Source organism: Cebus imitator, unplaced genomic scaffold, assembly GCF_001604975.1.
Source record: "Cebus imitator isolate Cc_AM_T3 unplaced genomic scaffold, Cebus_imitator-1.0 Scaffold435, whole genome shotgun sequence".
Lineage (NCBI taxonomy): Eukaryota > Metazoa > Chordata > Mammalia > Primates > Cebidae > Cebus > Cebus imitator.
Window position 1 is genome coordinate 458374 of NW_016107750.1, and position 13883 is coordinate 472256.

The 13883-nt window shown below is 48.6% G+C and overlaps 2 protein-coding genes across 6 annotated transcripts in view; both read left to right on the plus strand.

Annotated features, from left to right (window-relative positions):
* Window positions 1-11323, plus strand: part of TCF20 (transcription factor 20) — a 187598-nt gene extending 176275 nt beyond the window's left edge. For 2 of the 5 annotated variants that reach the window (XM_017510287.2, XM_037731984.1), the window contains exons 4-6: window positions 825-874; window positions 1964-2091; window positions 9997-11291. In XM_017510287.2, coding sequence (XP_017365776.1) covers window positions 825-874; window positions 1964-2047 — 134 coding nt within the window. In that variant the 3' untranslated portion in view covers window positions 2048-2091; window positions 9997-11291. Of the gene's footprint in view, window positions 1-824; window positions 875-1963; window positions 2092-9996 lie in introns of all 5 variants that reach the window. The other 3 variants (XM_017510286.2, XM_017510288.2, XM_017510289.2) reach the window with 3 other exon arrangements.
* A 1393-nt stretch (window positions 11324-12716) lies between these two features.
* The window catches only part of CYP2D8 (cytochrome P450 family 2 subfamily D member 8), a 10581-nt gene continuing 9414 nt past the window's right edge, over window positions 12717-13883 (plus strand). Inside the window, exons 1-2 of the mRNA XM_037731977.1 lie at window positions 12717-13164; window positions 13526-13611. The gene's annotated coding sequence lies outside the window, so the exon portion shown is untranslated. The remainder of the gene's footprint in view (window positions 13165-13525; window positions 13612-13883) is intronic.

Below are 13883 nucleotides of genomic sequence, written 5' to 3' on the forward strand. Positions count from 1 at the left end.
TGCCAGGCTGGAGTGCCGTGGCACCATCTTAGCTCACTGCAACCTCCAACTCCCTGGTTCAAGCGATTTTCCTGCCTCAGCCTCCCAAGTAGCTGGGATTACAGGCACACACCACCATGCCCAGCTAATTTTTATATTTTCAATAGAGACAAGGTTTCACTGTGTTGACCAGGCTGGTCTCAATCTTTTGATCTCATGATTCACCCGCCTCGGCCTCCCAAAGTGCTAGGATTACAGGCATGAGCCACCGCACCCAGCCTTTTTTAAAGACAGTCTTGTTTGCCCAGGCTATGTTGCAGTGATGTGATCATAGCTCACTGCAGCCTTGAACTCCTGAGCTTAAGCAATCTTCCCACTCAGCCTCCCAAGTAGCTGGGACTATAGGCAAGCGCCATCACACCCAGTCTTTCAGCCTTTTTTAATAGTAACAGAGTCTCACTCTGTTGCCCAAGCTGGCCTTGACTCTTAGACTCAAGTGATCCTTCTGCCTCAGGCTTCCAAAGGGCTATGATTACAGGTGTAAGCCACCATACCCAGCCCCTAGTCTGTTTTTTTAAGGTATATACACATTTTAATAAAATTAGTGCATTTATACATTTGTATATCCTGGTTTTTTCAAGCAGTTTTGTTTCATGAATTTTTTTTTTAAGTGAGGATGTTCCATCATGTTAAGGTATCATACTCACTTGGGTTGTCTCTAATGCTTTCCTGTTAGAAGTAACACTGTAGGTACCTCCTGCCTGACCCTCTCAGTCCCAGCCAGCATGAGCACACCTGTGTCCAGCTGTAAAGTCTCCATCTGACTGTCCCCTTTTGTCTTGCAGATTGTTTGCTACATGAGGAGAACTTCTCGGTGAGGTGCCCTAAGCACAAGGTGAGTCAGGGGCCCCAAGAGCTACCAGCGGGGATGGGATCAAGGGTGGCTCCTTCTGAAAGACCCAAGGACCAAGTGTTGTAGGGCCTCACCCACACCTGTCCCCACCTGTGCCTCCGGCTACCAATCCGCTTCTGGCCCTGGGAACGTGGAGGGGCATGATGCTGAGGGGAGACCCGTGGCATGGGGCCAGCACTCTGAGTGGTCTGAGGATGCCAGAAGAAATGTATTTTGGAGCAGGGGTGTGTTTGTCTATTCATTAAGAGAAGTGAAAAGATCAAACTCGATCAAGCCACTGATTTCCACTTTAGGTTACAGTTCACAGGTTGTTAGGTAAGACTGGTTCTAGGCCTTTGAGGCCTATGTAGAGGCATCTTCCCAGACTAGACGTTGAGCTGACCCCAAGGTTCTGGGGAAGCTCATGGTCTCTTCCAGGTTGTGCTTCTGCTTCGCAGCCTGATGCACAGTGAATAGGCTGCCTCAGCTCTACTTTCCAGTTTATTTAGAAGGTGGTCTCGTGGTCACTTCCTTTAGGAAAGGGTGAGGTGAGGGGTGAATGACCTGTTTGTGGATACCACATATATGTGTGGGGAGGGTGTATATGGAGAGGGAGCCCCAAGAAAGGATCAAAACGGAAACCACCGCCACCTGATGTTTCCTGCAGAGGCTGCACTATGTCTCTGGCTGAGGTCACACTGACACCTGGTGGTCACTGGTCACACGCAGTCTTAAATCTAGTAGGGCCCAAAGTACTAGGAGGAGGTTGTCCAGAGAGGTCTGTCCTCAAAATGTTCCTGAAGGATGCTTGCTTATGCTTTTTTAAAATAATTATTTCATGGGAGGGTCCATCACAGGATTTTATATTCTCTTTATTTTTATTTAATTTGCATGTTATTTTTAGAACTCTCCTTTTTAAGGGTCACATTTTGCCTCAGAAAACCCTGTCTGAATGTCTCCTGTTTGTCATCAGGACTGACTCTGCCTTTTCTTTCCTTTTCTGTGTGCCGCTCCTGTCCTCCCTCCGCCCTCCCTGATTTCCGCTCTGTCCTCTCCCACCTGTCTGTCTCCTCTTGGCTTTGCCTGTGTCAGCCTCCCCTTCCATGCCCTCTCCCCCCCTTGCAGAACAAGACCGCGAAAGGCAGCCTCAGCACAGAGCAGTCGGAGCGGGGGTGAGGGGGGCAGTGTGCTCGTGGGAATGGAAAGGACAGCAAGCACAGGTGAGTCGGGGCCTCTGGGCTCCCTGCACCCTGCCCAGCTCCCAGCGGGCCTTGTTGCCTCTATTCTCCTGCCCGCTTCGGGGTGTGCCTCCAGCATTTCGTTCCATGGATGGCAACACCAGGTGGATGCAGTGTTCTTCCATTGGTTACTTAGCTCCCCCAGAATATCTGTGGAAAGTAGTGGGAGCTTCAAAACTGTCCACTGCCAATGGGGTGCAGGGTGACTGTTCGTGAAGACAGCCTTTCAGGGCACAGCCGGCAGGGGTGGCCTTGTGAGTGGTGCTCCTGAGGACAGGATACAGCAGGCTTTTGGGTCTCTTTCTTCCAGACAGGGCATCTTGCCTGTTGCCCCTGCTCTTTCCCCCATCTCAGAAAGGGTTCCAGTTAGAGGCCTCTTCTTTTTAATTTACTGCATTTCTGTAAAGTTTATGGTATGTTTTACTTTGAAAACAACAGAACTCTCAGTTTTGTTATTTGAAATCTTTTTTTCTCCAGTACTGTGAAGGATTCCTTTTTGCAGAAGTACAAAGGAAAGGAAAATTATCAAAGATTTAGTAGACTCTAGCATCTGATTTAATTTTACTCTTAAAAATCCCGAGGTTGGGCATGGTGGCTCATACCTATAGTGCCAGCATTTTGGGAGGCCAAGGCAGGAGGATCGCTTGATCCCAAGAATTCAAGACCAGCCTGGGCAACAGTGAGACCCTGTCTCTACATTGTTAAGAAAAAATTAGGCCGGGCGCGGTGGCTCAAGCCTGTAATCCCAGCACTTTGGGAGGCCGAGGCGGGTGGATCACGAGGTCAAGAGATCGAGACCATCCTGGTCAACATGGTGAAACCGCGTCTCTACTAAAAATACAAAAAATCAGCTGGGCATGGTGGCGCGTGCCTGTAATCCCAGCTACTCAGGAGGGTGAGGCAGGAGAATTGCCTGAACCCAGGAGGCGGAGGTTGCGGTGAGCCGAGATCGCGCCATTGCACTCCAGCCTGGGTAACATGAGTGAAACTCCGCCTCAAAAAAAAAGAAAAAAGAAAAAATTAGCCATGCATGGTGGTGCACACCTTTAGTCTCATCTACTCAGGAGGCCGAGCCAGGAGAATCAGTTGATCCCTGGAGGTTGAGGCTGCAGTGAGCCATGATGGCGCCACTACATTCCAGCCTGGGCCACAGTGAGACCCTGTCTCCAAAAAAAAAAAAAAAAAAAGAAGTTATTGTGATTGAGTTGTGCTTGCTGTGAGTTTGTGTAAGACTGTGGTCAGGGCCCTCTCGGCAGGCATCTGTGAAAACAGGATGGTAAGACTTGGGTCTCTCAAAGCCACGGGCCTCCAGGCTCCACACTGCTCCTTCACCCTCCCTGCCTCACTGAGGCATGAAGGGAAATAGACTGTAAAGAAGAGGAAAACTAAAGTGTAACTTGTGGCACTTGCTGCTACAGGATGGGGCAGGAGGACTAATTGTCTCAGAATTCTGTGTTCATTGAGGGGTCATTTCTCTCTGGGAGGACTTCTGTGTTGACCTCAGGAGTTTGACCCACACAGCTGCGCTAGACCTGTCCCTCCGGGCAGCACCATGTGCCTGACCACCTTCTGGATCGTGCCCTTCCCCTTTTACCACTACTGACTTGCAGAGAAGGCCCGTCGGCTGCCGCACCGTTTGAGAAGTCAGGTGGGGGCTGATAAGTAGCGTCTTGATAGGGCGTTAAGTGTAGTGCCTGCCTTTCTCTTTCCTCTTCCAGGGAGTAGGGCTGGCAGTGGAGGAATCAGAGCAAAGCAGGGAGGTAGGTGGAATCCATTCCATGTGTTCCTGGGTCACAGGAACCAGATGAGCAAATGAAGCCTCTGGGACTTCTGAGTATGTTGCCACCATCGGCAAGTAGCTACTGGTTTTCTAGAACCTGCTAGGCTGCACTGCCTGCCTGCCCCCGATCCTTTCTCTGAGATTAGCCCTCAGGGCAAGGCAGCAGTTGGGTAGTTTTTTAAAGAACTGTTGCTGATGGCACTCCTGCATGTCTGTACACACTTGAGGGTGTTGCTGTGTCTTCCCATTGATGCCCCTGTGTCGGCCCCAGCCCAGATGATTAGAGTCAAATTCTATAGAGGACCACGATGAGTATTTCTGGAATGTGTTCTAGAAGACCTGGTTAAGGAAACAGCTTAAGTGTTTTTTGTTTTGTCCTAAAATTGCATCTGCGTTTGAGAAGAAAGTTTGGGCCCTGTGCCTGGTGGACAAATCTCTTTGGGATTTTGTTCATCACCTGTTTCTCTTGTCATTCTTGGGCCTTCCTAGTTGACAGTGTCCTTCACTTTTTTTTTTTTTTTTTTTTTTTTTTGAGACGGAGTCTCACTCTGTTGTCCAGGCTGGAGTACAGTGACACAATCTGAGCTCAGTGCAACCTCCATCTCCCAGGTTCGAGCGATTCTCTTACCTCAGCCTCCTGCATAGCTGGGCTGCAGGCGTGGGCCACCATGCCTGGCTAATTTTTGTATTTTTTTATAGAGACAGGGTTTCACCATGTTGCCCAGGCTGGCCTTGAACTCCTGACCTCAAGTGATCTGCCCACTTCAGCCTCCCAAAGTGCTGGGATTACAGTTGGGAGCCACCGTGCCCCCAACCAACTCTTTTTTTTTTTTTTTTAAGACAGAGTCTCACTCTGTCACCCAGGCTGGAGTGCAATGGCAGTCTCGCCTCACTGCAACCTCCACCTCCTGAGTTCAAGCAATTCTCCTGCCTCAGCCTCCTGAGTGTCTGGGATTACAGGTGCACGCCACCACATCCAGCTAATTTTTGTGTTTGTAGTAAAGACGGGGTTTCACCATGTTGGTCAGGCTGGTCTCGAACTCCTGACCTCATGATTCACACTCCTTGGCCTCCCAAAGTGCTGGGATTACAGGCATCAGCCACTGTGCCCAGCCGCTACCAACTCTTGAACAGAACAATGAGCTTCGTTGTTCTGGGTCAAAGCACGGTAATGAAGTGGACTCATCCATTGTAGAGGATAGTCTCAAGTCCGTTGAGGTTGAACCATTTACCTCTTGGACGGAGAGGGTGGACACGCTGCATCCAGTCCTGTCCATCTGAAATGTTACGTGCTATTCCCACAAGGCAGATGCCTTTTCCTGGTTCCCCAATTTAGCAGACTAACATTGAGGGTGGTCACCATCCTTCATTTGTGGTAGAAGCCCTGATGACTTGGGGATAGAATCACACCTCTAACTAAAGGAGGGCTCATCTTGGGGCACGTGCTGGGGATAGAGAGCCACGATTATTGGGTGCCCTGACAAGGCAGGGAACAGACAGCAGATGTGTGTGTGTTCTGCCTTCTGGTGCACCATGTTCTGACAGAGTGGTATGGTAGGTGCTCTGTGAACAAGGTCAGACCACTCCATGTCTCTGTGTTTCAGTTGTTTCTGTAAACACGGGAATGGCAGTACCAACCTTGTGAGATTCCGTTAGGAAATGCCTCTTATGGGCCAGCATAGCACATTGGCTCTCTCAGCCCGTTGGTCTGCCATTCCTAGCTGTGCATTTCTCATGGGAGTTGTAGGAGTCAAGGAAGCAGACTGGACCCTGCACCTGCCGCTTACAGCAAAAAATACCCAAGGCTTTGGGTTAAAACATGCCGCCCCCGCCTGCTAGCATGTGAGGTACCTGGTACTTGTCCCTCACCGGGAGTTCCAGAGAGGAAAAGTCCTTCAGCTGGCCTGTGGTTGTCCACTGTCTGCTTGTGCTAAGGTGATGGTTTTGTTAGTTTGTGTCATTGGTTTGCAGGGCTTTTGACAGTGGGACCCCTATACCCAGCTCTTCCACCTGTCATAAATTAAACAAGGAGGCCCTGGGTTCCCCTCACAGGCTCTGTGGTCCAGCACATGGGAAGCAATAACCTTGATTGGGGCTGATGCTGCATCCTGCATACTATGTACCCTGCACAGAACAGCCATGGATGGAAGCTGAGCAAGGCAGGGAAGGAGGAGTGGCCCCCCTGCCCCTGGAGCTGGACATCACACAGTCCATTTGTGTATGAATGAATGTCACATTCTAGAGTCCCCCTTTTTTCAGACTGGTCCAGAGGAGGTCCTGGGGTTATACCTCCAGAGGATAGCCAGAGTCTATCCACTTTCCTTCCTTACCAGCCCCAGCTTAGGCCTGTGTGGCTCCTATAGTGCCTGCCTCCCTGCTACTGCTCAGCAGCCAAGTGCAGTCTTCATTAGGCCTCCCTCTAGTCCTGTCTCTTCTCTACATCCGAGATTCTTGCTACGTTCCAAATAAAGTCCAGATGTCTCACCTTGCCTCCAGAGGTCTGTGGAAGTCTCCAGGCACCTGGCCTCCTACAGCTCCTCAGGAGCCAGGCTTTCTCCCTGTGGGCTTCTGCACGCACAGTACCTTGTGCTGGAAACACTCTGGCTCCCCATCGTCATGTTGAAGACAGACTTCATCTCTTGGGTCTCAGCTTAAATGCCAGTTCCTCAGAGAAACTTTACCTTTCTAAATCCTTGTCTCCATTGCCCCTTTCCTCACTTGCAGCCTTCCTACCATCACCACTATTTCACATCGTGTACTTGTTTACTACCTGTCTCTCTACTAGAATGTAAGCTCCATTTGGGCAGGGACCACGTCTGTCTTTGTACCATCAAAGCCTAGCCCAGAGCAGGGGATGTAACTGTAACTATGCTAGTGCCAAGTGAGTCTGTGTGAAAGGAATGAGTGCATTCTGGAGGAGAAAGGCCTCTTGGACCCTGACTATCAGCGTCCTAAATCAGTATAGATTCTGAATTAGGTTTCCCTTCACATCCTTTCTCTCTAGTCGGAATTAATATCTATTTTAGAAATGAGGAAACAAGGCCCGGCGTGGTGGCGCATGCCTGTAATCCCAGCACTTTGGGAGACTGAGGCAGGTGGATCAAGAGGTCGAAACCATCCTGGCCAAATTCTGTGAAACCTTGTCTCTATTAAAAATACAAAAATTAGCTGAGTGTGGTGGCACACACCTGTAGTCCCATCTATTCGGGAGGCTGAGGCAGAAAGAATTGCTTGAACACAGGAGGCGGAGGTTGCATTGAGCCAAGATCACACCACTGCACTCCAGCCTGGCAACAGAGTGAGACTCTGTCTCCAAAAAAAAAAAGAAGAAAAGAAAGAAATGAGGAAATGGGCTCTGGGCGAATCCTGGCCAGTTTGAGTGGTGTTGAAATGATGAGTTTTTGCTGCAGCTGGTAACGGCAGGCTTGGAGTCTGATATGGAAGGACGTGAGGACGGCATCCTGGATTCAGGCCACGGATGAGGCCAGAGGGGAGCGGAAAGGACAGTGTGAGCGAGAAGGGAAGCGAAGGAACAACAGTGAGGGAGCCTGGGAAGGCGTTGACCCAAGACGAAACCCTGGATGCTGGCAGCTGAGCAGCAAGGTGTGGTTCTTTAAAAGAGAACTGATAGTCTTCAGCATCTTCAGTACAGGAGTGGCAAGTCACTTCTGCTGCTCCCAGGCTCACTGTCTGGCGTACGGCCATCTCCTCTCAGCTACACCTCATGCCCTAGGACATGCAGCCCCTAGGGTCCAGTCAGGAAAGCCACAATCCCACCTCTAACTGGCCATATGGCTTTGGGCTACACGTGTCGCCTTCCTGAGCTTGAGCTCTCCTGAAGTTGGGGGTCAGGCAGGTCCGTGTTACTATGAAATAGTATCTGTAAAGCTTCTAGCCCAGGGCTTGGCACATAGGGAGTGCTTATTTTCCTTCCTTCTTAGTTTCCCTGCTGAAGGAACAATTTTGTTAAAGTAATTCTTGAAAAGTTAGGGTCCCAGTACATTCAGGATATCATGTGTTAGGGCTGATCTAGTCATCAGACCTGGGGAACACTCCCCTTTGGGAAGGCTGTGGAGGGCAGAGCCGCAGACAACAGGTGCTGAAGAACTGCTGATGCCTGGACCACCACACACCCCAGGGAGGCGCCCGCAGGTAGTAGCACATGGAGCCAAGTGGCCAGGCAGACCCTGCGTGCTGATGTGTGCATCATTCTTTGGTGGGGGTTGGGGGGCGGTGTGGGGTCCTGTTCTTCTGAGTAATGAACAAGCTTGGGGTGCAGGCCCAAGACTGCTATATACTGGTAAGGAGGGCAAACCCTGCCCAGTCCCCTCTATGAGCGGAGCCTGGCAGGGTATGTGTGGGCGTTGACCTTGATTTACACAGGCATCCTGCAACCCCAGCAAGATGATGCCCTTTGTTCCTGGAGGTAGCTGCCCATTAGCTCAGCTGCTGGCCTGCATTCCCAGGGTCTGCCTTTACCTGTGTATGGTGATGTGCCATGGTCTCTGTGGAGTGTATTCCTGCTCATTGGTGTTTTCTGCCAAGTAGTCAGGAACCTCCTTGGGCAAGGGCACGTGTGTGTATGTGTTGCGGACAGCTCAGTCTTAGCTTCCCCAGGCTCCAGCCTTCTTAACAGTTCTGGATGTGTGAACTTTATGGAAGCAGAAAGGGCTGGTGACACGTGGGTTCCTGGGGTTTATTTGTCAGTGAAGGGCACCAAATTGGGCTTGAGGAAGCAGTTAGGTGAGCCCCAGTGAGAGGCTTAAGAGCACAGTGATTGGCAGGAAGCAAGTGAAGGAGGAGCGAGGCTGCCACCACTTCTGGCTTCTGGTGAAATTTTTCTTGATGGATTCCTTGGAAACTACTGTTTCTCTGAGACCTTTTCACATGGGATGGCCATGAAGCATTCTACAGAGACCTTTGGTACAACCATCTGTCCTTTGTGGGCTATCAGAATCCCCTTCTGCACCTGGGCTGGAAGAGGAGAGAAGCCCCCCAGCCTGGGGTTGAGGGACCTAGGGGCCTCAGGCTCCTGAGAGGTCAAGAGGATTAACATAGTCCAGCTCTGTCAGAGCCTCAGAAAACAGCAAGACCTGTCCTCCCTGTTAGAGGCCATGGGAAGAACATTGTTTATAAGCATCGAGAACTGACTATGGGCCAGGCGCGCAGTGGCTTACACCTGTAATCCCAGCACTTTGGGAGGCTGAGGTGGGCGGATCACCTGAGGCCAGGAAATCAAGATCAGCGTGGCCAACACGATGAAATCACATCTCTACTAAAAACAGAAAAATTAGCTGGGTGTGGTGGTGTGCACCTGTGATCCCAGATACTCGGTTGGCTGAGGCAGAAGAATCACTTGAACCTGGGAGGTGGAGGCTGCAGTGAGCCGAGATCACACCACTGCACTCCAATCTGGGCAACAGAGCAAGACTCTGTCTCAAAACAAACAAAAAAAAACTGACTTTGTCATTAGCCAAGCATGGTGGCATGTACCTGTAGTCCCAGCACCTTGGAAGGCTGAGATGGGAGGATTGCTTGAGCCTGGGAGTTCAAGGCTACATGGAGCTAAGGCAACAGAGTGAGACTTTGTTTAAGAAACAGACAACTAGCTTTATCAACTAGAGGCAACTGTGAAACTGTCCTAAGAGGCTGGAATTTTTGAGAAGATTCTTCTACAGATTGACCAGGTACTCTAGGTTTCAGTCACAGCTGGGTGCCTCAGGCCACCTCTGTGAGAACCCAGACTTGCCAGCCAGTGCTGGGGTCCTGACGCTGGTGAGGCCCCACCAGCTCCCCTGAGGTCAGGGAGTTCTCTGCTGTCCTGGCTCCTTTATGCACTAGGCAGACATGCGCTGAGGAACCCTCACAGTCCAGTCCCAGCACCCCCACTAGGTCATTGCTGCCTTTAATCCCATTCCAGATCCAGAGCCACACAGCAGCTCCAGCATTGGTTTCGGTGTGTCCTACAGCAGCAGCACATCTACAGAGGGGTCTGAGTGCAGGATCCCTGCTGAAAGCCCCATCCCAGGGGTATCACAGAACAGAGGCTGTTGGTGGTGGACCCTGGGGAGGCTCCTGGCCCTCAGTGTCTGTCCCTTGTCTTCCAGGTGAGACTGTGGAGATGAGAAGGTGGTGGACACTCGTGATGGAATGGAAATCGTCCTACTGTGCAGCCACACCCTGCCCCGCCCCGCCCCGCGTGCCTGCCCATGCCAGCACTTCCTTCCTAAGTTCTCACATCACACTCAAACCGGTGACACCACAGGAAAGAAAGACCCAAGATGTTGGAATGGCTGTTTCCATGGACACAATCTCCATAGTGACAATGTGGGGGGAGGGGGGAGGGGTGGGATGATGGGGAAACGGTGGGGGGAATTAAAAGGGAGGGATAAAAAATATATATATATAAATCTATTTTTAGTCTGGAAAGACTTTGTTTAAATGAAAGGTGCGCTATCCCTTTTGATTCTATTTTAAAATTAACTAGTTAAAGATCTCCAAATTTGTTCCAATGACAGTGAAATTTAAATGTGAAATTGAACTGAACAAACCCTCATCTCATAAAGGACGGGGTGTGTGTGGCTTTGATCTTTACCTGTCTCACATCAGTTCAGAGAACACTAGACCCAGGATTGGAAAAGCAGACAAACCACACCAAAACCATCCTTTTGTCATTAATTTGTCTCAAAGTGGGAAGGTTTTAGGGGGAGGGGGAAATACATGTTTTCAAGAGCAGGGGAATGATGTTTAAACACAAAAATAAATTTTTTTTCATTTCCAGAAACACTATTTATTTATTTTTTTATTTTTATTTTTTTATTTTTGGGGGTGAAATTGGTAGATGCCCGAGGTCATAGCTGTGTCCTGGGTCACTGTGGCTGGTTGAGGACTCCATCAAGTGTACACAGCAGCAGCAAAGTCAAAGGATGACCCTCCTCTGGGGCCCCCTGTCCTCAGCGCATTCCAGGCAGCTGTGCCCTGACCTACAGGAATGCTTGGGGATGGGAGGAGGCCCAGGCCTGTGTCGCCCGAGCTGGCAATGTGAGCTGTAGGCAGGGACGGGGAGGGACTGTCATTGTGATCAGTGTGGGTTAAACTGACCAGGAACACCCATTTAACCCTTTTTGCTTTCATTTTTGTAAAGGAAAAGAGGACCTGTCAGATAGGCAGCCCCATGCTACGTGATTCTTTATGTTGTGTTGTGTTATTTTGTTTTGTTTTGTAAATTGTATAATTTTTAAATATCTGAGTTTTAAAAAAAGAAAAAAGTACAAAAAAAATCTTGTTATGGCCTTAAGAAGGGGTTAGTGCATCTTTCAGGGGTCACTCTGACATGGGGATAAAATAGCTGTTTCACAAACAGTTTTATTTAAAAAAACAAAAAACAAAAAAAATCAAAAAATCAAAAAAATAATAAACTTCATTTTAACCTTGTTTCCTTCTTTTGTTTAATTTAAAGTGAATGCGTCTCTTCCTTCTCCCATTCTAGCCCCCAAAGGGTAGCTCTGGTTCTCCAGAGGTGGCCATCATCAGACCTGGTCTGTCCCATTCCCAGCTTCTGGACTGTGAGGTGGCCCTTGTAGCAGAGCCAGGAAACAAAATTCTGGGCTCCTCTGCCGCTCATCTGGGCAGGTGGAGTTCGGACAGTATATGGACACAGTCAGATTTACTTAGGTTGATGTGAGGACATATTTCCAATCAACATTAAGGGTTATAAAAAAATAATGCAATGTTAATGGACCTTATTTTAGAGAATAGAAATGCTGGAAGGAATGTTGTGAAGTAGAAATAAGCGATTATAAATGAGTTCTGTGTTCATCAATTTTGGGGCAGCAGAAATGGCAGATAATTTCGTTTTAATGGCTACATCAAGCAGTCCATTTCTCATTTCACTCTGCCAGGATGGAGGTGTGAGTGGGCGCACTGTGTCGGCCGTGGGACTACGCTTGAGCGGCTGAGCAGGACCTGCATAGAAATGATGACTTTTTTCAGCTAGTTGCTTTCTCATTCTGGTCTTGACTTGGCATTAACACAGTTTAAATGAAATTGATAAATTTCAGGTGTCAAGGGCTAAACCACAAACTTGAAAAATAGTATCTTGAGGAAAATATTTTCCTGACAGCAAATGTTTCTTCATCGCTTTGCCTTTTATTCTTTTGTCCCCTTTTGATTTGCTGATTTGAGTGGAGCACTTGTGATTGTTGTGCGTCTAATTGGCTTCAGAAATGACCTATGCCTGGGGAGTGGCAAGGTTATGCACATGCCTCCCATCTCCAGCTTCTGGCTTCTGCATTGAGTCTCAACTGCTCAAATGCCCTTTAGTTCCTTCAGTGTTTGTCTTAATCAGTTTTTTTTAAGCAGCTTTATAATCACAGCAGGATTAAGCTGAAGGTACACAGAGTTCCCACATAACCCCTTCCCCCACATACGCATAGCTTCCCCCTCTGTCCACATCCCAACCAGAGTGGCATGTTTGTTCCAACTGATATTGTTATCACCCAAAGTCCATCGTTTATACTAGGGGCCACTCCTGGTGGTGCACATTTTATGGCTTTTGACAAATGTATAAAGACCTGGATCTGGCAGGGCGTGGTGGCTCATGCCTACAATCCCAGCATCTGAGGAGGCTGAGGTGGGCAAATCGCTTGAGTTCGAGAACAGCCTGGGCAACATTGGCAAAACCCCAACCCTACGTAAAAATACAAAAATTAACCAGGCATGGTAGTATGCACCTGTAGTCTCAGCTGCTTGGGAGGCTGAGATGGGAGGATCGCTTGAGCCTAGGTGGTCAAGGCTGCAATGAGCTGTGATCACGCCACCACGCTCCAGCCTGGATGACAGGAAAATCCTGTCAAAAAAAAAAAAAAAGACGTGGACCAGTCATTATCATCCAGAGTAATTTCACTGCCCCAGAGATCTGTGTTCCACTGTGCTTCTCCTTCCCTCGAGTCCCTCACAACTACTGAGCCTTTTACTATATCCAAAGTTTTGCCTTTTCCAAAATGTCGTAAAGTTGAGATTATGTAGTAGGTAGCCTTTTTAGATTGGCGGCTTTCACGTAATGTGCATTTAAGGTTCAACCATGTCTTTTCATGACTTGATAGCTTGTTTCTTTCTAGTGATAAATAAATCCACTGTCTGGATGTTCCACAGTTAATCCATTCACCTGCTGAAGAACATCTTGGTTGCTTTCAAGGTTTGGCAGTTATGGATAAAGCTGCTGTAAACATCCCTGTGCAGGTTTTTGTGTGGACATGAGGTCTCAACTCCTTTGGGTAAGTACAGGGAGCACAACTGGTGAATTGTATGGTAAGAGTATGTCTAGTTTTGTAAGAAACTGCCAAACTGTCTGGATCACTGAAGTCAAGATTTTGAGACCAGCCTGGCCAACATGGTGAAATTCTGTCCCTACCGAAACTACAAAAATGAGCCGGGCATGGTGGCTCACACCTGCAGTCCCAGCTACTCGGGAGGCTGAGATGGGAGGATCGCTTGAACCCAGGAGGGAGAGTTTGTAGTGAGCTGAGATTGCGCCACTGCATTCCTAGCCTGAGTGACAGAGTGAGATTCTGTCCCCCGCAAAAAAAATTGCCAAACAGTTTCCAGAATGTCTGTACCATTTTGTATTCCCACCAGCAATGAACTAGAGTTCCTGATGCTCCACATCCTTGCCAGCGTTTGGTGCTGTCCGTGTTCTGGATTTGAGCTATTCTAATGTGTGTGTAAGTGGCCTTTTTTTTTTAAGTAACTTTTAAAGTTTTTACATTGTGATTTAAAACACAAAATTTACCATCATAACAGTTATGGTACAGTTCAGTGGTGTTAAGTGTGTTCACATTGTTAGGCAGCTGATCCCCAGAATTTTTCATTTTATAAAACTGAAACTCTTTACTCATTAAACTTACCCCTGCAGGCCAGCCTGCTCCTGAAGCTTTCCTTCTTTTATTCTTTTGTTATTTTATTCTTTTCTTTTCTTTTTTTTTTTTTTTTTTTT